We start from the raw sequence: 26,303 nt of genomic DNA on the forward strand, positions 1-26,303 counted from the left end.
CCTATGCACCATTGGGTGCGGATAAGGGTTTGAAGAAAAATTTATAATCAGAGTATTAAATGAAATTGGCTTTTTAGACCGGAATTTTGAAAATTGCCGTGGCAGTCAACGTGTTAAATTTGTTAATTGAGTCAGTACGTATTTTCATAAAATGAATAAACACCAACCCAATGTTTCCTTTAAAATACAAAACTAGAGAAGGAATTGGTCCATTGTATTATGAAGGTCCAGTCCGGGAAGCTGCTAAGGAAATATTTAAAGTCAGACGTTCTAGGGAATTCGTCACCAATATAGTTTCCTGCTAAACCGAGATCCACTATAGGTTTTGATAGATCACCAGTAGTAACCTTTAAAAAAAAAACAGAAAAATAACGTTTTAGTAAGGAATAATTCACAAGGAACTTAGAATGAGTTATAAATTACATTGCAAATTAGCTGTGTACAAATACTAGGCATCTTTGAATTATTATTTTAAACACTAATTAAAAGTTATCTTGAGTACAATAATTTTTTTATTTCATTAACATAAATGTAAGTAAGTTACAAATCATTGATCGGTAGTTCTTAACCTGGGTTACATCGAACCCTAGGGGTTTGGTGAATCAGTCTTCCGGTTTCGGCGGAGGTCAAAACACACACCCGACGTATTGTACGATATTTTGAAAAATTATATGACTTACGATATATATTTATTTATCTGATAGATCTAGTATATTATTTGAAAGAAATACATCAATCAAGCAATATTATTTTTCAATTAAGGGTTCGGTGATTGCGCATATAAAACTGTTGGGGTTTGGCACCTCCAACACGGTTTAGAACCACTGATTAGATGCTATTCTTAAAAAAATGACCCTTAAAAAATCACTACATATTTTATAACCATTATTTTAACATACTTATTTTTTTTTAATGTTTATCATACACTGTGTTTGAACTTACATTGAAGGTGATAGACAGTGAGAAGTCTGTTGTGATTTCTCCCCTCACGATGTGCAGGAAGTAGGCAGGACGCCCCCTCCACTCCGCCGCTGCTATCGGTTCCGTGGGCAAACTCCAGTCAGCTATGTAGACCCCCAACCGAGGGGAGAATGTCACCGTCAACCTATTGGGACCTGCAAGTGCACACACGTTACTCTAGACTGATCACCACACTGTAAGACTGTTTTACTATGACCTCACTTAGGGAGAAGCATGGTAGACAAGCAAGCACCACAAAGCTAACAATGCTTTTAATTTATAAAAAAAAATGAAACAATACTATTCTTTTTCTTTTTAAAGTGACTCAACTTGAAACATGTGTATGGAAGTTTGAGCATCCCAGGACTTACGACCTGGCATTTGGCTGGCTGAAGCGATCACTTTATACACATCGCTCACTCCTTTCAAGAACGTCATAAATCAAAATACTTGATTTTTCAGGAGGACGTTTTTAAAGTTAAAAAATATAATACAATGTATGAAAAATAAATATCAAGCCACTTACTGAACTTTTTACTGTGCAACAGATCTTTTTAGGTAAAACCTGAAGGTTTTTTCTCCATTTGAAAAATATTTAGTATATTCAAAAAAATTATTAAACAATACCTTTTCTTCAAAATGCAAAAACAATACTTTCTGCCCTGTAGCGGGTAAATATTAAGTTAAAAATATGCCGCTTTTGCTGGGATATAGTACGTTTTCTGGGCATTCCGAAAACATGCACAACTGAAAATTGACAATTTTTGATTTATGACGTTCTTGAAAGGAGTGAGCGACATGTGTAACGCTTGCCATTCTGCCAATATTTAAACATCCATATTACACTAATTCTTGAAACTTGTATTTATGCAATGATCTTAGGTCCTACCGCATACAGCTGTATTAAGTGATCGCTTAAGCCAGCCAAATGCCAGATCATAAGTTCTGGGATGCTCAGACTTCCATATAAAGTGGAATCTCTCATAACGGGATAATTCATTAGGCAGAAATAGGTAGAAAAGCAATGCCTCTCCTAACTTGCCCAAGTGACATATAAAAACGCAACCAGTACCTACCCTACCTTTTTTTTTTAAGTCAAGGGATCTTGCACCCCTTATGTCATCGCGACCATATTAAGTCTATTGTGACCTCCCTCTGTATTACAGCTAGCTCCCGAGACCTACGTGAGTCATGTAACTCTCGACCTGTCTTGGTGGTAGGAGCTTCACCTTCTTGGAGTCCAGTAGAGGTCCTCCAAGGATGTGACTTCGTTTGCGAGCGAGTGCGTCACAATTATAGAGAATGTGGATTGACATTTCGTTATCCTCCATACAAAATCTGCATACTGAGGAGTCATGAAGTCCAATTTTTGTCATGTGTTTCCTCAGTCTGCAGTGTCCTGTCAAGGTCCTGGTTAGGATCCTTATTTGTTTTTTGCTAAGCTTTAGAGCTTCTGTGGTGAATTTCCGCGTGTACCCCATGATCAGTTCCTTACCTACCTACCCTACCTTACTAAATAGTACCAGCTTACTTTACTACCTACCTCTGCTGCCTATCCTAGCAAGTAGTATCTAGCTTACCTTACTACCTACCTCTACTGCCTACCCTAGTAAGTAGTAGCTAGCTTACCTTACTACCTAATTATACTGCCTACCCTAATTAATTCTCGGTGCACACCACTGATCATCATAGGGATGAGGTAGAAAAGAAGGGGGACAAATCGCTCACTCCTTTCAAGAACGTCATAAATCAAAAAACTCGATTTTTCAGGAGAACGTTTTTAAAGTTTAAAAATATAATACAATGTATTAAAAATAAATATCAAGCCACTTACTGAACTTTTTACTGTGCAACAGATATTTTTAAGTAAAACCTGAAGATTTATATTATCCACTGACACTTCGTGATGGAATTGCATTTTTAATTTATTATTAGATTAAAACCAATATTTTTAGCTTTTCCACTTTTTTTTTTTTTTTTTTTTTTTTTTTGAAAAAAGTGGAAAAGCTAAAAATATTGGTTTTAATCTAATAATAAAACCTGAAGGTTTTTTTTCCATTTAAAAAAGATTTAGTTTATTAAAAAAATAATAAAACGTTAGTTTTTCTTCAAAATGCAAAATCAACACTTTCTGCCCTGTGGCGGGTAAATATTACGTTAAAAATATGCCGCTTCTGCTGGGATATAGTAAATTTTCTGGGCATTCTGAAAACATGCCCAACTGAAAATTGACGAATTTTGATTTATGACATTCTTGAAAGGAGTGAGCGAAATGTGCAAATACTATATCACCTTTTAGGAGAAGCTTGATAGTGCACTGTGCAGGACTGGTGGTGCAAGTTCGCTCTTGTAGAGTGAGTTCCGTCGGATAGGGGAAGAGAGGAGCTTCAGCTGAAATCCAGTTGCTTTTCAGGCTGAAAGCAAACCACACACAACTTTTATCAATAACTAGCTGTATGCACCCACGCGTCGGGTCAAATGGAAATATTTTTTTGAGATTGCCTGGTTTACAATATGCTCAGGTTCTCTACATCCTATGTGCTCATATCATTTATTGCCTATCCTCTACCTTACTATTGATGTCAGTCACACCCAGGCTTCTACGAATACTTGAACTCTTTATTTTGTATCTCAGCAAATATAATATGATACATCTTTGTTGACAGTTGCTAATATACAATAAATATAAGGTATATAATATATTAGCAACTGTCGAGAAACATACTCTCCGCCAAGAGCAATGTTTAGTATTGCGTTTGTTGCTGTTACGTTCAACAGATGGCGCTGCCATTGCTGTCATAAGAAAAAATTGTGCTTACCTGTCACAGGTGAACATAAAACATGGGCATATTCGAATATAACATTGTGTTGAAATTATTTTATTTTTTCGAAACTCTTATATTTGTATGTGAGGTCCGAATCCTGGATTATAATCATAAATAATATGAAAAATAACTCCTATAATTGGAGATAATTCAGATTTATGTGTCTCAAAGTGTTGCTATTAGTTTTCATCATGTAACAATTTTAATATTTTACCTGAGAGGAACCATTCTTCCAACATACAAGGGTAATCCGCAGTACATTTCTTCGTCACAATCGCTCTTTAGGGAATACATAGAGCGTCCCCGGAGTGGAACAGTTCGAGGGCAATTCCTGTCCATATTAAGCACAAAGTATCCCGTCTCTTGCCTTCTCAGAAGATTGCTTTCATTGTACATCTTGCGGTCAGAATGCTGAAACAAAACATTAAAAAACACTCAATTGTCACTCGATTGCGAATTTTATTCTTTTCTTTCTTGGTGTAAGCCTTGTGGCCTGTTTTTCAATTCCATTTATTTATTTATAATTAACATACACATAACAAACTAAAATATAAGGCGTATAGATTAACAAAAATCTAAAATAAGCAAGAATGCTATTGCTAAAGATGTAGAAGAATCCCGCTTCGGAATACTCCTTCAGACACATGGACCAGATCATTATCCAGCGTGATATTGTTCAGCATAGCGGTAGCTCAGGCATAACCATCGGCAGGTTGGTCCTGTATATAAGAATGTGAAACAATCTATGCCGACGCTGTCTTAGGTAACTATCAGGAAAATACAGACCAATGCTCTGGATAATTTCAGGATTTTGGATCGTACCGCGCAACAATTGATAAAAATGGGTAGTCAAATACACATTCTTTCTAGTCTCTAAACTATTGTAGCCAAGCATACCCTGGAGAAATCCTTCTTTAGAGAGATAGTCTCCTGCGATGTCGGTTCCCAGCTGTCAATCCATCTCTTTGTTGGTTTGCCTTGGAGTCGCCTACCTTGGGGTTGGCCATTTATCCCTGTGGTGAGCGGTGAGCTAGTTTTAAGCAAGCAAAAATGTAGACAACATTATGCTTCATGTGATATTAACATACCATAACCCAATATCTTTGGGGTGCAGGATTAGCAGGCCCGGCTCTATACGGCTGTCCCACAGATGTAGTGAAGGACACGGGCAGCATAACCAGCGCAAAGGCTGTCAAGATTACCAACACCATCCATGGACGTCTCACCAAACTCAGAAGGGAAATCTAGGGTAATTAAAAAGATTCCATAAATTTATTTATTTATTTTTATCATACACATAATTACTAGTAACAATTTACAAGCGGAGGGCTGATCACCCTTCCTTTATGTGTTAATGATCAAGATAACACTGTGTTTATATGATGCAGTATCCTATGCACTAACGGGTGCTGATAAGGGTTTAATAAAAATAGTCAGAGTTTCTTGGTTCGAACCCCTTTACCGTAATTTGATACCTATTTCTTAAAATGAGCCGCTTAGGCTCACAGAAACAGTATGAAATTGAAATATTTGTGAAAGTAATAAAAACACAAATATTTCTCTTTTATTTAACCGGTTAACTGCCAAAAATTTTCTGTGAACGAAGCGCCGCTCATACAAAAATTACGTCTTAAGACGCGCCGTTTTAAATGGGATTTTACTAAAGAAAATCAATGATTTATAATGTACAAATATATTGAACGCATAGTGACATCTATTGAGAATATCTTTGCAAACATAGAATTAAAACAGAATTTGTTTTTACCACTTTAAACGTAAATTAAAGAGAGCTTTGTCATCGGAACAACTAATAGAGCTCAGGGTTGTCCAATAATCCCCGCGTTGCCGTCACTGCCGAATCTGATGACACTGATTTTAGTGTCAATTCTGATGATTTTTAATATTTATTTTTTTTAAATCATAGTGTGTGTGTTTACTTTTGATATTAAACTAAGATAAACAATTACTTTTGACATATAATTTAGTTTTAATATTTTCTATGACAAATTTTGTGACAACCCTGCACCATGAACAATTAATTTTATGATTATGGATAAATGACTGCACAAATGGCGCGCTCTTCATTCATTTAGTAAGTTTTATAAATAAACGTTATTACACTTTCAATAACGATATGTTTAGATGGTTTTATTTTTGTCGTAAAGTTCGCGGCGTGCTGGGTACCGCCATACATGTACCTACCGGCAGTCAAAAGGTTAAAAAAAATAAAGGAATAAAAAAATACTACTTACATAGAAAGTGATGAAGTAGATTACAAACACGGAAGATACCACTGAGATATACAGGTCCGAGTTGATGACTCCGGATCGGCCCATGATGGGAATGAATACAGAGTACAACAAGAGGATGTTGTACATCTGGAATATGATTGAAGGAAGCTGGACTATCAGATAGACCCAAACCCATTTCTGGACTGTAAAAGAGAAACGTTAAAAATTAGATATAATATTTTTAACTTAAAACAACTACTATGGAGTTTGTTTCGATTTTTTTTTTTTACTATTGACCGGGTTTCGTGTTATATACTTATGTATAGGAACATACTGAAGGCAGGTGTAGCAAATGATTTTATAAACAAAATTAATTTCAATTCAATGAATTGAAGCATTGAAATATAAGAATAATTGCATATAGGTATGGTAAGGTTTTGAAGTATAATCTTATGTAAATTAACCCCGGGTGAATACATTAATGCTTACAACGTTTTGAGTGTGTTCAAATACTTGTTCACAAATCTGGACTATTTTCAATTCAGAGTTGTTTTTTTCATTATTTTTGGCATCATGAAGAAGAGTATGGAAATCTGGGCAGGGCTTACGACCCTCATAATCTGGTTTAAGTGATCACTTTACACACATGTGATATTCACCAATTCTACCCATGATTGACAACCACACTATTCAAATACTTGGAACTTCTAGATATATTTATGAAACTTGATTGACTTCACTAGGGACATCTATGGTGGGATGAGGCGTGAAAAAATATTTCGCTTAACAAGTAAGATTCTGGACCGAATTATGCATGTTAGGAGAGCATACAAGCAGTTCCACTCTATATGCACACATATGCATGGGATGCACATATTTAATTTTATTATCATCATCCCACCAGTTTGTATGTAAAAATGAGTGGTTTTATTTTGATATTAGCAAATTCAAATGTTAAATTTTGGTGCCTTTTTTTAATTAAGGAGATTTGACAATAATTATACTAACCAGTCAGATATAAAGGAGTGAGATAAATGATGAGGTTGGCCAGCGTCGAGAAGAGGATGGGAATAGTGATTATTACTGCGGACCTGATCTCCAAACAAGTGGCTACAAAGAGTAGTATGGCCCAGAGTATTTGGCTGGCCACGAGATTCATTTGAGCTGTCATGGAAACAGAAAGCTTCCGCTAAAAAAAGAAAGCATTGCATTATTACTGATATAACTAATCATTCCTCATCTCTGCTTTTCCTTGCTTCATCACAATTTATCATCTTAACTAAACTAACTAATGCCAAACATTCTTTGCCTTTTTCACGTTCATGCATCTCCTCATACATACCCGCCGATTATTACGACTCCTAACCTGACCACTTTCAAGTATTTGGCATACCTGATCGTGCCATGTTTTTCTCGGTCTTCCTCTGCTCATTTTCCAATTACATTCACATCCTCATTTACATTTTCAATTATAGTCAGCTCTTCTCGTCCTCAAGTTGTAGGTCCTTCTATCATATATAACATCACCTTGGTCATGCCTTTGAATCATGTTGTCTTACAGTACCATCCATGAATTTTTTGGTCTTCCTGGAGATGTCTTTCGAGGAAGATCCATGGCGATCGCCTGGTTTACAATGTGTTCAGGTTCTCTACGTCCTATGTGCACATACCATCTCAATTGCCTTTCCTCTACCTTACTATTGATATCAGTTACAGCCAGGCTTCCACGAATGTGTGAACTGTTTATTATATCTCTAAGGGACACTCCTGCTGACCATCTAAGCATTCGCATTTTAGCAATTTCTAGTTGCCTAGAGTAGGTGTTATACATCGTCCAGCATTCAGAGCCATTGAAGAGTGCAGATCTGATAATTCATATTATCATTCAACTTGTCATTCTTTACCTGAAGTATCTAAAAATTATGCGTCCTCTAAAGGTGGTAACATAAAAACAGAATTTGCGACAAATGGCGTGTTTTTTAAACTTATTTTCTTATGCTCTTTTTAACTTATTTTTGTTATTCAATGACTTTATGGATAATGGAAGCAGGTTTCATAACTTTAAATCAAATATAAATAATCAAAGTTCTTTTGACCAGCAAAAAGGTGTGGTTTTGTTAAATGTTTTTCTGTGAGTTTGCTTGGAGCGCTTTGTTTTTTTGAGATCAAAGTTTGATTAAGTCAGGCTTATATGTCATTATTTTTAACATATTTTTAGGTTCTCATCAATAAAACGATTTCTCAGTTTGCTTTTAATAAGGTTTATGCTTCAAAAAGATTGTTCATGGGAATATGTAGAGTTGAAGAGCCTTCCCGCGGATATTTGTGCCGGAGCCGCACTTAAAAGGTCAAAGAGCCTTATACGGCTCCCGAGCCACACTTTAATAGTCAAAGAGCCTAATGTGACTCCCCAACCATACTTTGCTGACCTATGAGTTAGACAAACGTTAGGCAAAACGGTGTAAGATAGGTGTTTGAATTTTGAATGGCGAAATAAAGATATAATCTTCTTCTTCTTATTTTTATATATCTTGGGGATCTGTGCCGCCGCCTGTTGCTCTTGAGATGTTGACTACCAGCTATCTCTCCATCTTTTCGAGGGTTTGCCTGGGATTTACGTCCTTCAGGGTTTCCTTGAAGGGCGATACGTGAATGTCTGTCTTCTGACATTCTGTTTACATGCTCATTCCAGTATCGCCTTTGTTGTTATCTCCACCTGACAATATCTTCCATCTTACACATACTCCAGATATCAGTGTTTCTTATGCGGTCACGCAACACGTTTCCGGTTATAGATCACAGAGTTTTCATTTCAAAGGTTCAAAATGTTAATCTTGAAATTCCATAAATTCCAAAGAAAGAATGCAAGGCTAAAATAGGTATTATCCATTAAATTAAGAATGGTGTGTTGAGATGGTTTATGTACAGACCTTTGGTCTTCTCCACTTATCGACCAAGATAAGGACCAGTGCGTATGCAGAGAGACACGGGCACCAAAAGAAGGGGAAGATGAGCCAGATGTTGGAGAACCAGGGCATGGCGAGGGGAGCTACTCCATCGATGAAGGCCCCCATAGCTAGGTTGGCTACCACTCCGCATACCATACCTCCTAGGTGGGCCAGAACTGCAAATCCCAGCTCCATCCAGGCTGTCCCTAAAACCGATAAAAAACGCATAATAAAATAAAAGATAAATTAATTTAGAAAATAAGAATGATAAGTTAAGTATATTTTTCATTGATTTGGCATTAGCTTGTTTTAAATTATATTTAAAAAAAATTAAAGCTTGTTTCAGCTTGGTATAATAAAAGTGATTTTTTCACTATAAGATTTATTCAATATTACCCCGAAGTGCAGGGCTGATCACCTTACCTTCATGTGTTAATGATCAAGATAATACTGCATTTATATGCAGTGCCCTATGCACCATCGGGTGCGGACAAGGGTTTGAATGAAATAAAAAAATTCTTCTAGCTTGCTTGATTGTTAATTAGAGTGTAAAAATCACTTTTTTTTTTTCACCATCCTCTCCTGGGAATCGAGCCCAGAACCTCCAGTACGGGAGCTAAGCACGCTAACTATTACACTATGGAGGCGGACAATGATGAAATTAGCTTGTATTGAATTATATTTTATAAAATTAAAGCTTGGTATTACACAAAGTGAAGGATGAATGATGAGTATAGTGTTAATAAGCGTCGTTAGAAACAATGAGAGTGAGATAATCTTTAGAAAAAAACTAGAAGCACATTTGTTTGCTAAATCATTTTTACCATCTTCTTTTCCCCAATTTATTCACAGTAAAGTGCCCTTGAGGTAGTATTTTACGAAAATGGCGCCATATAAATTATCGAAATTTATTATTTGTAAAATAAGCTATAGCAAACAACACTAAGATAAAATTGAATAAAAATAAGTAAAATGCATTACTGTGATATTGAGCATATTTGGAGTGCATGACATCTTGGGGTTTTTCTGTTTCACTCTCCATTGGTTTTGGGTTTCCATTTTGGTTGACACAATCTGTTAGTAATATTGTTAATATATGATAATAAAAAATGTTAGTAATAGAAAAAATGCAATATTTAAACCAAACACACAAAAGATCAAGGATATTTTGTTAGAATAATTAGTTAGTTTATTGCAATATGTCAGTACCTTCTTGACTGTGAAATATTCAACATGCATTAAAATTTTGCTAACTCAGTTAAAAAAATAAGTTGGTAAGACTTTTCTAAATTTAGTGAACAGAGTATTTAATATTTATTTGATTAAATCATATTCGCTCCTTATGTGGAGCATATGGAGTCCACAAACTGTCCTCAGTTGTGAACAAAATCTGTTGCGTGTTGCACATTATCTCTTCATTCCTCACAAAGTCAAACCACAGCACGCCTAAAATTATTCGCAGACACCTATTCTCAAAGCTGAATACACGGCTGCTCTGGGCCCTTGTAAGGTGCCATGTTTCACAGCCATACAAGAGAATAGGAGCAGTGCTGGCATTGTATAGACGGCATTTGATCTTCGATCTCCAAACAGCCTTCATACTGTTAAATGCGAACCCTGCGAGTCCTAAACACATTTCCAGTTCCTTTTGAAGGCTACCATTGTCAGTCACGTACCCTCCCAAGTACGTGAAACTCTCAACCCTTTCGATGAGCTGGTTACTCAGCATCAACGGTTGGTGGGCATCTAGGCATGTGTTGTTGCACAACACAAGGGTTTTTGCAGCATTTATTGTAAATTCCATGTGCGTATAATACCTTTTACCCTGCCGACAATTAATTGAAGACCCTCGACCGAGTCATCAACTACAACAGCATCATCTGCATACTCTAGGTCGCAGAGATTCTGGGAGGGGGAGATAATTAAACCTCAGTCAGATGGACTTCTGAAGAATGAAATCCATGAGGATGATAAAGAGGAATGGATCAAGGTATTTAATACGGAAGGCAGAAATAAAGTATTGTTTACCTACTTTCATTATTGGCCGCAGAATTCAAATCAGTATTTTTAGAGGAATCATCCTTCTTGCTAGAAGAATTAAATTTCTTATCCCAAGCATTTCCAAACGGCTGTAATTTTTTTCCTAAGAGTCCCCAACTTTGAGGAAGCCATCTCCCTGTAAAAATATCACTGTAATAATAATTTAAGCTCATATCATTCAAAATTTTAATTATTACTTTTTTAATGAGGAATACCCTTTTCATAAAAATAATACTTACATTGTGACAGGCGGCCAGTGTAAATTGTAACGCTGAAGACAAACGCCAAGAAGATAATAATGTTGATTGCTATTCCAGCTCCGTGTGAGTAGCTGACCATGAACCAACCCAGGTAGTCAAAGTATACTACTCGGCTGCCAAAATGGTCCTAAAAAGATATTAATATGTTATTATAATAATATCACCAACATATTACCAACAATATTTAGGTGATTTAAAAGGTATAAAATACAGTATGTTTATATGAGAGAGCAGTCTAGTGGTAGTTTATTTATTTTATCAAACACATAATTACAAAAAAACAGCATGACAGTAATTTGCTCTCACTGAGATTTTTCCCGCAATTTTCCAATATTTATTAAAATTAATTTAAAAATTATAATTTGTTATTTAAAAGCATTATTAACTTGGTGGTACAGTAATATAACACTCTCCTTTTCATTCATCATTCACTTTGTGTAATGCCACTTTAAAACACTACTTCATGACTACCATGAAGTAGTGTTTTAAAATGGTATTCCACAATGTAAAAATGAATGATGAATGGTAAGGAGAGAGTTAAAAATAATAATTTAAGAAAATTGTTTATGTTATCAAATATGCCATGACTGAATGATACGGAAATGGGCAGGTCTGTTTGAGATCAGCCTATTTCCATTATCCGCTTATGAATATCACTTTTATATTTAATTTATTATTAATCTCTTTACTTATAATAATAATAAATAATAAAACCCTTATCCGCACCCCGCATGGTGCATAGGGCACTGTATCATATTAACGCAGTGTTATCGCAATCGTTTACACATGAAGGAAAGGTGATCAGCCCTCCGCTTCAGGTACCAGTCCATGGTAATATTAAATAAATATTACAGTGAAAAAATCACTTATATTTATTTTACCCCCCTTGGGAATCGAACCCGGGACCTCCAGAATGGTAGCCGAGCGTGCTGACCATTACACTACGGAGGCCGACAATACTTATAGTAAATATTATGTTTGTAATACACTACTTAGTTAATTATCATATTTGGTCAGAAGAGTCCTGCTCCTAAAACCTTGCTCCTAAAATATATAACAACACATCTTTTGCTACAAAAGTAAGTAAAAATGTTGATCAATTTGAATTACTCATTAAAAAAATAGTAGTTGATTTGGGCACTGAGAACTTGTTGAGAACTGAGAAATATTTACCCCACTAAAGCAACAGACAAACACCATAAGTACCTATAATTTAAATCATGTAAATGAATGCCTGGATAGGGTTCATTAACCCATAGGTTATCCCAAAAAAGAATAAATATAAAACATGAAAATAAATAAATATGAAATGTAATAACCCTGGGCAAAGTATTATTAAAATACTCATATCGTAGTCGTACAGGAGAAAGTGACCAACTACCAAAACGTAAAATGTTCAGGAGGGCCATTTAAGTCACTTTTGCTTGGCAAGAAAATAAACATCAATGCAGTTAGTCATTTTCATCAAGTCAATATATTATACTTCCAAGCTTAAAATCGTTTGGGATTTTTTCAGGACAATATTAAGCTAGTAAGATAGCAAATAGTCAGCGATCACGTTTTTGTTAAACAATGCACTTGGTCACTTTCTCCTGTATGACTACGATATACATATCAATTTTTTTTAAATGAAATAACACAAACCTTGACATTTTCCACCTCCGGAGCATTCCCAAAAGCCCTGATCAAGGCAAGACCGTTGTCTCCCATGTGTTGGTGACTCCCCAGAGGCAGATAGTCTTGAATATCATACTCGGTATGGTACACATATCCGTTACGACTGAATGCTATATCTAAACCTGAAAAATAAACAGTTAAAAGTTATGCATGTTATGGGTCATTCCAAATTAAACAATTTATTCATATTATTTTATGACATCTCAGCATAGGTGAAGAAGAATATGAAAGTCTGGATATTCACGGGGCTCACGACTGTCATAGGCTGATTTAAGTGAACACTTGGACATTTCTAACGCTAAAATGTTGACAATTAGGATACCATTTTTGGAATAAAGAGTTCATTTTTTGTGTTGTGGCCCTTTGGCATTTAACCAGCGATATACAAGATGACGTTGCTAATGTATACTGTTATTTCTTTTAATCATTTACATTTTTTTTTTCATTGTGTTTTAAACATATCGCCCACTTCTTTAAAGAACGTCTTAAATAAAAAAAAATTGATTTTTCAGGAGAATGTTTTTAAAGTTTAAAAATATAATACAATGTATTAAAAATAAATATAATATCAACCCATTTATTGAACTTTTTACTGTGCAACAGGTCTTTTGAGGTAAATCCTGAAGGTTTTTTCTCCATTTGAAAAATATTTAGTATATTTAAAAAATAATTATACAATACCTTTTCTTCAAAATGCAAAAACAATACTTTCTGCCCTGTAGCAGGTAAATATTAAGTTAATAATATGCCCCTTTTGCTAGGATATAGTAGGTTTCTGGACATTTCGAAAACATGCACAACTAAAAATTTACGATTTTTTATTTATGACGTTCTTGAAAGGAGTGAGCGATATATGTAATACAAATAGCATATGAACCTTAGACGCTAGAGCACTTCATCTAAAGCTTTGGAACAAAGATAAAAATAAAAATAAGCTATTTTACTCCGTTTTGTTAAAATATTTATATGCTACAAAGATTACAATAAACTTTATTAAATTACCTGGAATGTTTCCATAATCCCGAAATATCCTGAAATCTGAGTCGGAAGGAATTAATCCATATTGAAATATTTCTTCAGCTACAATGATTCCATGCGGATGTGGAGCATGCTTAGTGTAGTACTGAAAACAAATCAATACATAGGTTTTGAGATAGAGAGATATGGCGTTCTATAATATCTCTACCTTTTTTTTTAAAGAAATATTTGTGTTTTTATTATTTACACAAATATTTCAATTTCGTACTATTTCTGTGAGCCTTAGCGGTTCATTATTAGAAACAGGTATCAAATTGTAATAGAGTGGGTTCGAACCGAGAAACTCTGACTTAAGAGTCCGCAACACTAACCACGGGACCACAACCCGACACATTCCCATGCTTAGAAGCGGTGTGATGGTTAGCTAATTATTTAGTTAGATTTTAATACATTTATAAATAAATATGAATTAAGTATTGATAATAATGCAGTGTTTACATCAAGAAGCCAGGAATGATATGGTCCAGCCTGGAAGATGGCCGCTCTGCCTCCTATACCTCCTGCTTCTAAATTGAGGAACATCCTTGCAGAAGAAGCCCATCTGTGTTGCAAGTAGAAATGCGAACCCTAGAAAACAAAATATTTCACATACTTTCCTCAAATTTCCAGATAAAATCATTGTATCTCAGTGCTTTTTTCTTTTCTATTGGTCAATTAGTGATTTGATTTTCTTGACTAAACCTTCATTTTTCTGTCAAAATGTGAGGTTATGATATGCTAAATCTTTTAAGCTCAATATATCATAAATTGCAATTAAATTTTCTTTTATTTTAATATTATAAGGATAAAATAGTTTTAAACAGCATTGTCATAAATGTGTTACTAGAAATAAGGATAAAATAAGACTGCCATTGAAAAAATTGAAAAAAACCGAGTCACAAAATTGTTTAATGTATAAGGGTTTGAAAATGTATGATGAGATGCCTGAATGTATGAAGAATGAAAAGAGTCTGAAAGAATTTAAAAATAAGTATTTTGTTTACTGTAAAGAGATACAAATATAGATTATGTAAATTAGGTGTAAATAACTAAACGAACTAACTAACCATCACGCCGCTTCTCCGCAGGGGTAGGCAGAGAGAATAGAGCGCCACACCACTCTGTCCTTGCAAACATTCTTCGCCTCTTCCACGTTCATGCATCTCCTCATACATACCCGCCGATTGTTACGACTCCTTACCTGACCACTTTCAAGTATTTGGCATACCTGATCGTGCCATGTTTTTCTCGGTCCTCCTCTGCTTCTTTTCCTACTAACATTCGCCTCATAAATTTGTTTTATCGTTCTTTCCTCACTCATTCGTTCTACATGTCCAAATCATCTCAACACACCTTTCTTAATTTTACCGATAATGCTTATCTCAGCTTTGCATTCCTTCCTTATTTCACTATTCGCACATCTATCATACATAGTTTTGTCGCACATTCTTCTGAGAGATCGCATTTCGACTGCATTCAGTCTACTTTCATCCTTCTTTCAATTAGGTGTAAATAATAGTTTAAATTAGTTTTAATAATAACTTGAAATAAAATAAAAAACCTAGGTAGCATTTCTGACACGTATGTCAGTGGATAGATGGATGAAAAAAGCGTTTGACTGGAGGCCTAGAACAGGATGCAGAAGCGTGGGTAGGCCCCAGACAAGATGGTCCGATGACATTAAAAAAGTGGCGGGCCTATGCTCCACCTAGGAAGCGAACATGGAAAGAAGAAGAAGAGAAGAGTAACAGAACCTGTTAACTATCAATATACCTGCAACGATGTCTCCTCAGCACCATTGAATAGAAAAATTACATTATGTCTGAGGCGTTTCTCAGACTGCGAGAGAACCCTTATAAGTTCTAACATTATAGCGCAACATACACCTGCATCAGAAACCCCTGAAAATATAAAAAATTATTTACATTTTGTTTTTATTTTTTACCAAAATTTTGCGTCCAGGAAGGATTCTATACATATTTAGTACAAAATAATGCTTTGTAAACTATAATAAAGTAATAATAAAACCCTTGGTGCATGTTTAACCTCGGCTCGTAACGCATGTCTGAAACCTTTAGTGCATGTTGGTCTTCAGGTCGACCAAAAATCGCATGTGTTAAACATTTAGTGTAGTTTTAAGTGTGTAAATAGTGCTATGGTGGTGAAGGGTGGTATTGTTTGCATGCTGTGGTAGTGATTGTCCTGACGAAGACGGTATACATAAAAATCTCAGTGAGTGTTTATATACTTTTATTATTAACATTTTTAAAAATAAATAAATAAATAAAACCCTTATCCGCACCCCAATGGTGCATAGGGCACTGCTTCATATAAGCGCAGTATTATCTTGATCGTTTACACATGAAGGAAAGGTGATCAGCCCTTCGCTTCAGGTACCAGTCCAGGGTAATATTGAATAAATATTACAGTAAAAAAATCACTTATATTTATTTGACCCCCCCCCTGGGAATCGAATCCGGGACCTCCAGAACGGTAGCCGAGCGTGCTGACCATTACACTATGGATGCGGATTCTTTATATTTAGTACAAAATAATACTTTGTAGAATATTTATTTAATTATTTATTTTTCAAAACATATTACATACATAAGTCATATATATAATATTCCCGATGAGTAATTTCTATTTCTCATTTTGGGACATGGTGTTAAGGTTCACAAGACTGGAACACAAATAATAAAGTTACAAAAAAGATTTTTGAAAAAACAACCAAAACTAATACATGGCAAAATATAAAAATAATAAACAGGTATAATAAATAGGCATAAAAAGCATATTTAAAAGAAATAAATGAGAAAATAAAAAAAAATGAGAAAAAAAAGTAAGGTAAAAACAAAACAAGAAAATATGACTAAACACTATATTTATATATATATATATATATATATATATATATATATATATATATATATATATATATATATATATATATATATATATATATATATATATATATATATATATGTATATATATACATATATATATATATATATATATATATATATATATATATATATATATATATATATATATATATATATATATAAATATATATATATATATATACATATATATATATATAAATATATATATATATACATATATATATATATATATATATATATATATATATATATACATATTTATTTCGTCCGCCTCTGTAGTGTAATGGTCAGCACGCTTGGCTACCGTTCTGGAGGTCCCGGGTTCGATTCCCAGGGGGAGTTAAATAAATATAAGTGATTTTTTCACTGTAATATTATTTATTCTATTATTTAATATATAAATTTATTCAATATTACCCTGGACTGGTACCTGAAGCGGCACCTTTCCTTCCTGTGTAAAACGATCAAGATAACACTGTATTTATATGAAGCAATGCCCTATGCACCATTGGGGTGCGGATAAGGGTTTTATTATATTTAAAATATATATATATATATATATATATATATATATATATATATATATATATATATATATATATATATATATATATATATATATATATATATATATATATATATATATATATATATATATATATATATATATATATATAAATATATATATACATATATATATATATATATCTTTCCATAAAGTATTTTTTCAGATTTTTGAATTCAGTATTTTGAATCCCGAATGGGTTCTATTTTATATACGTATGTCAGGCAGCTGGTTAATTTGGGTGTAGGCAATATATTTTAAGGACCTTACTCCAAATTTGGTAGTGTTTATCGGCTCCACATGTATTTTTTTATATCCTCGTGTATTATGATTATGAATTTCTGTGTTAAAAATTGGTACGGTGTTGCTGTAAGTCGTTTTAATCATTATTTGAATTTAATTATTAAACCATATCCGCTCCCTATGTGGAGCATAGGAGTCCACAAACTGTCTCCAGGCCTTTCTGTTGGCTGCCAGCTCCCTTGCATCCTCCCAAGTCAGATCCGCGACCCAAAGTTCTGACGAGAACTGCCGACGAATTGTCAGCAGCGGTCGTCCCGGGCGGCGCGAACCTGGTGCCTTGTAAAAGAGGCAAGCTTGATTAAGGTTCTCAGGAGGCATGCGGAGTACATGGCCAAGCCAACTGAATCACCTTTTCTTGACGACAGTCGTGACCAAGATTTGCTACGTCCTACGCCTTATTTCTCATTCCTCACAAAGTTAAACCATCACACGCCTAAAATTCTCCGCAGACACCTATTCTCAAAGCTTAGTACACGGCTGCTCTGGGCCCTTGTAAGGTGCCACGTTTCACAGCCGTATAAGAGAACAGGAGCAATGCAGGCATTGAAAATAAAATTGAATAAATAAATGAAATAAATACCCGGACTCCCCGTAAATGTATCAAAGTGAGAGTTGACTAGAATACTGTGCTCCTTGTTGGAACCTTCCAGCATGACAACAATATTTTGAATGTTTTCATAAACACTTGTAAAGCGAGGTTTGTACTCTAACGTAAAGGCACCACTCCCCTTTTGAACCTGAAAAATCGTAGGTTAATATTAACTGATATATTGAAACAGAACATCATCTTAACAGAAAATAATATCTCCATCATAATTTTTCATTTAATCCTGTGAACGTCTTAAGCAAAAAATAAAGTTGATTTTAAAAAAATGCTAATTCTCAATAAAAAATAAAGTATTCTACAAAACTCCTATTTTCCCGTGCCGAATCTACTAATTTTTCAGACCGAGAAAAACATGGCACGATCAGGTATGCCAAATATTTGAAAGTGGTCAGGTTAGAAGTCGTAATAATCTGCGGGTATGTATGAGGAGATGCATGAACGTGGAAGAGGCGAAGAATGTTTGCAAAGACAGAGTGGTGTGGTGTTCTATTCCCTCTGCCTACCCCTGCGGGGAAGCGGCGTGATGGTTAGTTAGTTAGTTTGTTGGTTTAATTTTTCATAAATACTATTTATGTGAAATCAAATATGTAAAAAATGCATATATTTATTTATATTTATTTTTCGTATAACCTGACTAAGTCACAGCAACGTATGGCCGGGTACAGCTATCTAACCCTTATGTACCCAATGGTGCAAAGGACACTGCATCGTATTGACACAGTATTATCTTGATCATTACTTACATGAAGGTAAGGTGACCACTCTTGCGCTTCAGGGACCAGTCCAGGGTAGAATTAAATAAATATTAGAGTGTAAAATCACCAATATTTATTTTCACCCAGCCAGGGAATTGAACCCAGGACCTCCAGCACGGTAGCTAAACACGTTAACCATTACAATACGGAGGGGAAGGGTACAGCTTGCATGATAATAAACATAATCTTGGGTTTTTTAACAAGAAAAGTAACAATTGTGTGCCTATAGTATTTAATAATACATTAATCCGAAGATAGCATGTTTGCATTATGCAAAAGATAATAAAAAAATAGCGGTTTAGTAAAAATTATTGCTGGTAATAATATTTATAACCCAAGTTATAAAGATAATAACAAAAACAATCGACTGCTAGTAAAAATAAATATATACACAGAAATTAATACACCTAGCGTATGTAAACCCATTTAGATAATATTGTAACATGCAAATCTTTTCAGTGCTTCTCTATGGCATCTAGAACCAACGGCGAATTATTACCAGAGCTATCACAAAGAAGATTGAAGCATTGGAAATGTGGTGTTTTTTTTCCCCTTTATTAATGGCTGTAGCCAATTTGTACATAATATATTACATGTTGTATACTTTATGATAAATAAAATATGTTTTCTCTTCTTAAGTATGTACATTATTGGATCGAAAATTACTTATCTAATCAAGGATGAAAAAAAAGGAATTATGCATTAGCCTGAAATATTGTAATTGTTTACAACATTTTGAGTGTGTCCAAATACTTGTTCACAAAATCTGGATTATCTCCAATTACAGGAGTTATTTTCATATTATTTTTTTGACATCTCATCAAAGATGAAGAAGAATATGGAAGTCTGGAAAAAAAAAAAAAAAAAAAAAAAAAAAAAAAAAAAAATATATATATATATATATATATATATATATATATATATATATATATATATATATATATATATATATATATATATATATATATATATATATATATGTATATATATATATAATTTGAAAATAACTCCTGTAATTGGAGATAATCCAGATTTTGTGAACAAGTATTTGGACACACTCAAAATGTTGTAAATAAATTATCTGGTCAAATTATAAGCTTAATAATAAAAATGAAAATGGTATTTTCTGGCGTTTCTCATGTGTGTGATTATAATCCAGGATTCGGACATCACATACTAATATAAGAGTTTCTGCTTAGTAAAAAGCTTCTTTACATCTCACCAATAGATGTCTCTAGTGAAGTTCTAGTGATTCATGAACAAGGTTTCTAAATTGGTTCATATATATATATATATATATAGAACTTCCAAGAATTTGAGTAGTGTGGTTGTCAATAATGGGTAGAATTGGTGAATGTTACACGTGTATAAAGTGATCACTTAAACCAGCCTATGACGGTCGTAAGCCCCGTAAATGCCCAGACTTCCATATTCTTCTTCATCTTTGATGAGATGTCAAAAAAATAATTGTAATTGTTATTGCTTTATAGTTAGGAAGTGGTATATTCCAATATCGATTTGGTCCGCAAAATCATTGCCAAGGTTTTGCATTCGGTGTATAGGAGTATTGAATCCAGACACTGTCCGGCTGTCATGACAATAAAATATACGACGGTTTCTGGTTGGGGCGTAAATATTTTTCATTTGCAATAACAAGGGTCGGTCTAAAATATTATTTAAAAAAATTTATAAATTAATCAGATCAAATAGTTTTCTCCCATCGCTTAATTTTATTTAATTTAGTAAAAAAGCGATTGATTATAATGCAAATAATGCAATGTGTTATAGGAGAATGCTCAAAATATTATGGTTTGAGAGAGTTCAAAACTCTCTCAAAACAAAAAGATTTAAATAGCCAACTAACTTACCATCTCGGCACCTTTCTGCAGAGGAAGGCAGAGAGAATAGAATGCCACATTCATGCATCTCCTCAAACATACATACCCACCGATTATCTTGGCTCCTAATCTACCACATTCAAGTAATAGAAATTATTGATCATGCTAAGTTTTCTTTGGTTTTTCTCTGCTCCTATTTCCAAATACATTTACCTTATAAATTTGTTTTAATGTTCTTCCTTCACTCATTTATTCCACATGCCTCAACACACCTCCATACTCCATAATATATGACTATAATATACACGAGTAGGAGGAGTACGAAACGTCGAGCACATTCAGCTACATCATAACATAATATGGTAAAATGGGTTTAAGCTATTTTTTGCTGGGTTTGCCCATACCAGGTATATGAAAATCCACAACAACCCATTTTTTGCCGTATGTGGTATAGGCAAGGGGTAAAACAAGTGTTTTATTTTCATAATTTGATTATCATGTTATTTCACAAAGTTAATTTATTATAAATCAATAAATTATTTAAATTATCACCTCATAAAGTAAGGACTGCGAGGGATGTGCCTTGAGTTGCGCATCCCTGAGTTCTTGAAGGATAACACCAATGGCCAACACCTCATTCCCCTCAAACCCCACAAGCTTGGGTCCAATCATCGCTAGCTTCGTTAGGGTCTGGGCAGATCTCTCCGCACAGAATATTTGACTATTATTCTCCTGGAAAAAAGACATAAATATTGTGTGATAAATTACTTAATACTCGGTACTCGGCGTATTCAGCATTTTTTTTTATTTTTTTTTTTATTTAAATACTTCATACTCGGCCGCATAACTGTTTAAATAACTAGTATACTCGGTTTAACTAAAGAAATATAATGTTTTGGGAAATCCTATGAAAACGGGAGGATTAAAAAGTTGCGTTAATTCAAATTTAATTTAACTCTTTCAATGCCTGAAGGAATTAATATGGTCGTACTCAGCAGGCCGTGATTTTTTCAACAAAAATGTGCAAGCTTTTAAAAATATGATTATAATTTTGATAATATCGATAAATTATAATATTTAAATATATCTTGATCTTCCTATTAGTAGATGTCTCTATATATTCTAATTAAAAAGTATTGCAATAAGCTAATCTTGTATGGCCGACCTGGCGAGCACGGAATTGGAGAGCGCGTTAACACGCTCGTGGCAGTGAACCGGTTAAACAATTAATATTTAAAATTTAGCAAGGGCAAGTTGCGATGTAAGAAAACAAGGCTGTCCGCACATTCTGGTAACAGTTTTTTCCTTTTTTTCTTTATTGACGTTACTTACTTCTGAAAATATACGCTGGCATACTGCAGATCTGCAGGTCCACATAAAAACACTCTTGTTAAATATTCTATCTCTGGATATCTTGTTTTATGTCTTGCCCATCGCTAGAAAGGACTCTTATTTTTTGACAACGATCCTTCGTTTACATATCGATCCAACTCTAGAGCGATAGGGCTTTTAGGATCGTCGCAAGAATCGTCGATCGAAGCAAGTTCTTCCAAGCAATTCCAAATTGATGCATGAGCATCTTGTGATTGTCTTAATTGGTCAAGGTTAGAATTAGATTAGTTTTCTTCACTGCTACTGGCACTCTCTGCAACGTCGGTTCTTTCAATGGATTCTAAAAGTAGGATCTTCCTGATCAATTCCAATTTCTCTGGATTAATAATTCTCATTCTAAATCTGGGGTCCAGTAAAGAAGATAAAAGTATTTGATTGATTGAACCGAGTACTTGGTTTGGCAAACATCAAACCGAGTAAAACTCATGTTCAGTAACTCAGTAAAACTTGTACTCGCATCTCTAGTTATTTCTTATAATAAATATCTTATGATAAATAATCCAAAGATAATAGCACTTGACGTGACAATTAGTGTCAAAATGTAGTGTCATGTATATTATAATCCTACATCAATTATTATTAATTATTAATAAGACATAAGTGCTAATAATTACATATAACTGTTACACCTTGAATTTTTATTGATAACACTTCATACGGATTAATTTTAATTAAAGTCAACACATCGATAATAAGAGAAAGTTTGTCATTGTTTTTTTTTTTAATAACATAAAATATTAACAGACTGGTGTCCCTTTGGACCCCATTTGCTTTTTTTCATCAATTCTTATTGTTTGAAAATCTCCTTTACTTTGTGTTACAATTTTTCCCTTTTTAACGTATTGTATACTTGCAATGTTTGTTTTGTATTTTTATCTTTAGAGAAATGAAATTTTATCAGTATTGCATCTTTCTGGACCCCGGTCCGCCTTTTAAGTTACAAAATTTAAAACGTATTCACTCTATAGTGTCAGGGAATCATGCTTATTCGTGGTACTTTACAAATTCTGGGATTCCCTGTTCTCTGGGTGTGTTGAGAAAATCTCACTTAAATACAACATTTGCTTTTTTAACCATTTGGCGAAGTTAATTAAAAGTTCGCCATAACCAATGTGTTAATACCTTCTTCTTTTTTTGGTGTAGGCCTTGTGGCCTATTTTTAAGAGAAATAAGCTTCCAAAGATGTTGATTCCCAAATGTCAATTCATCTCTTTTGTGGTCTGTCTGGGAGTCAACATTTAAATATACCTTGGGATTGGCTGTGCAATACAATGTGGAGGAGTCTAGATGGTTCCAATCTCCTTACATGCATATACCATTGTCTTCTTCGTTGCCTTCCCCACCTAACGATATCTTCGATCTTGCATATTTCTCTAATCCTGGTGTTCCTCGTTCTATCTCGTAGACTCTTGCCACATATATTCTTTCATTTCTGACACTCTTTATTTTATTTTTTTCTTTCTGCGGTGTCCGCTCTGCATCAATCCCATATGTCATGATGGATCGCACACAAGTTTTATACATTTTTATTTTGCTACCAATCATGTCAGAGTTTTTCCATAAAATACAAAAATGGAAACGATTATGGAAAAGACAAAACATTGTAATATTGGCATACTGGAATATTATATCAAGGAACAAAAGAGATCAAAAAGTTATAAATGAATACAACAACCATAATATGTATTGACATATACATATATTGACAGGCACCGTGGCATAGTTGGGTAGATGCTCGGCTGAGAAACTGGCATCGCGGGTTCGATTCCCGCCAATTGCAAAATACATTCAAGAAATATTTATTTTCAATTGGTTTTTGTGTTTGTGATGTATTTTTCACATTAATCTTCCCTATCTTTACTGTCCTACCTGTAGACAAGACTCTAATAGAGACCTTGCGGGTTATTGTTTAAATAAAATAAAAAATATATAATTATTATATTTGTGGAGTGACAGAAACCAAAAAAAGTGTTAAAACTATCATCTTTCAATCAAGAATAAAGCAGGTTCCACCTTTAGGAGATTCATTTAATTCTACAAAGGTACTCACCGCTTCATATATTGAGATGGGCCTTGGGAGGTGATGGTCTATGAGATGCACAATGTAGTAGGTCAGGCAACCGATCATGAGGAACAGCAAGGGCCATCTCCAGGAGACGGAATGAGCGCTGTACTGGACCGGAGGGTTCATCTTCTTTTTCTTGGACTGCTCTCTCAAGGGAATGGGTTCCAGACCCAAACGGTCTTCCACCGGGTCATGATGCGACATGTCTACAGAATACACATTCTCTCATTGAACATTACACTCAATTTAACCCTTCTTCTTCTAGCCCTTAACCCTTATTATTGAATAAGACAAATAAATGAGCTATAACGGATCTTGATTGATGGATATATCGCTCGCTCCTTTCAAGATCGTCATAAATCGAAAATTGTCAATTTTCAGTTGTGCATGTTTTCGGAATGCCCAAAATATGTACTATATCTCAGCAAAAGCGGCATATTTTTAACTTAATATTTACCCACTATAGGGGGGAAAGTGTAGTTTTTACATTTTGAAGAAAAGGAATTGTTCAATTATTTTTTAAAATAAACTTTTTATTTTTCATATGGAAAAAAACTTTCAGGTTTTACCTAAAAAGATCTGTTGCACAGTAAAAAGTTCAATAAGTAGCTTGATATTTATTTTTAATACATTGTATCATATTTTTAAACTTTAAAAACGTTCTCCTGAAAAATCAAGTTTTTTTGAAATATGATGTTGTTGAAAGGAGTGAGCGACATGTAATCTAAATATGCTATAAATCCTTGTTCATAATAAGCAAGGAGAGTTTTCTAAGGCAACTAACATATACATAATAATAATAAAAAAAACCCTTACCCATACCTAATGGTGCATAGGGCACTGCCTCATATTGACACAGTGTTATTTTGATCATTAGTTACATGAGGGCAAGGTGATGGCGCTCCTGTGCTTCAGTGGCCAGTCCAGGGTAGTATTAAATTAATGTTAGAGTGTAAAATCACTGTAATTAATTTAACCCCCCCCCCCGGAGGCGGAATATTAAACCCTAGATTACTAAACTATCCTACTAGTGACGTTGTTACTAAACATTTGTCATAGAAACAAAACGGGAATAATTAAGATAATCAAAAACTTTTATTATTTTTGAAGTAATAGTATTTTGAAACATTGTTTTTTCCAGGAATCGTCATTTTGTCATTGTAATTTTTACGATAGTTTAGCATTCTAGAGGTAAAACAAATAAGTATCCACTACAAAATTTGGTAGGAAAATAAATTTGTTCAGTTGGGTTTTCACATTCATGAGTGTACAGTAACGGTAGATATATGGTACTGCACTTGCCTAGCATGCTGGTTGCCTGGGTTCGATTCTCAGAGGGGTCAAAATAAATCAAACAGGTTTTTCACTCTAGTATTTATTTAACATCACCTTAGACTGATACCTGAAGGGGATGATTGCATCAATATGATGCAGTGCCCTATGCACCATTGGATGCTGACGAGGGTAAGAAGAGGAAGAGGGAATGGTGTATAAGATCCGGTTATTGAGAAGATTTGTATCAATGGATTTAAATAATAATAATAATTCAGAAGTTTTTGTTAAAAACGTTTTTGCTAAAAAAAATCGTATGGGCATTTTAGAATTTATGTACTTGACAATTTACATTTGTATATATTAATCAATTATATATTATATGAACAAAGATAGATAGATACACAATACAATCAATGTATACGGTTAAAAGTGAAAAAGAAATTTTTGATTAAATGAAGACTAAAACGCCATCAAATTTAATGGTTTTTTAGTAATATTTGTTTTCATTCCTGTAAACTAATTGATCATATGAATTTTAAATTTACCTCAAAATAATTTTAAAGTCATCCGAAGTTTGCACTTTTAACAAATATATAATTAGTTTATTTCACTATCTTTATAACTTCTCACTACAGTTC

The 26,303-nt window shown here is 34.0% G+C and overlaps 1 protein-coding gene across 2 annotated transcripts; it reads right to left on the bottom strand.

The window, feature by feature from the left end:
* Positions 1-26,303, bottom strand: LOC148302084 (endoplasmic reticulum metallopeptidase 1-like). Of its 2 annotated transcripts, XM_088272194.1 has the most exons (19): positions 26,211-26,295; positions 24,376-24,596; positions 21,486-21,665; positions 18,314-18,470; positions 15,732-15,859; positions 14,418-14,546; positions 13,944-14,064; positions 12,909-13,063; positions 11,244-11,391; positions 10,997-11,140; positions 9,946-10,038; positions 8,947-9,170; positions 7,025-7,205; positions 6,038-6,219; positions 4,874-5,029; positions 4,000-4,196; positions 3,253-3,374; positions 943-1,115; positions 43-347 (listed from the first exon to the last, which is right to left on the bottom strand). In XM_088272194.1, the coding sequence occupies exons 2-19, from the start codon at positions 24,592-24,594 to the stop codon at positions 180-182; spliced, it is 2,877 nt and encodes a 958-aa protein (XP_088128320.1). In that variant the 5' UTR covers positions 24,595-24,596; positions 26,211-26,295; the 3' UTR covers positions 43-179. The 2 variants fall into 2 exon arrangements, with proteins under 2 accessions (XP_088128321.1, XP_088128320.1); XM_088272195.1 differs by lacking the exon at positions 9,946-10,038 and having other exon boundaries at positions 1-347; positions 26,211-26,303.

Source organism: Brachycentrus maculatus, unplaced genomic scaffold (assembly GCF_059751285.1).
Source record: "Brachycentrus maculatus isolate JH-2025_06_01 unplaced genomic scaffold, ASM5975128v1 h1tg000482l, whole genome shotgun sequence".
Classification (NCBI taxonomy): Eukaryota; Metazoa; Arthropoda; class Insecta; order Trichoptera; family Brachycentridae; genus Brachycentrus; species Brachycentrus maculatus.

Bases quoted from the DNA above. Each gene is read 5' to 3' on its own strand.
- LOC148302084 (XM_088272194.1), bottom strand. From the start codon at position 24,594: ATGTCGCATCATGACCCGGTGGAAGACCGTTTGGGTCTGGAACCCATT. The intron at 15,860-18,313 runs GTATTTATTTCA...TTATATTTTCAG, and splicing joins TACATTTACGGGGAGTCCGG to GGGTTTCTGATGCAGGTGTA. The intron at 4,197-4,873 runs GTATGTTAATAT...GTTTTGTTTCAG, and splicing joins CCCAAAGATATTGGGTTATG to CATTCTGACCGCAAGATGTA.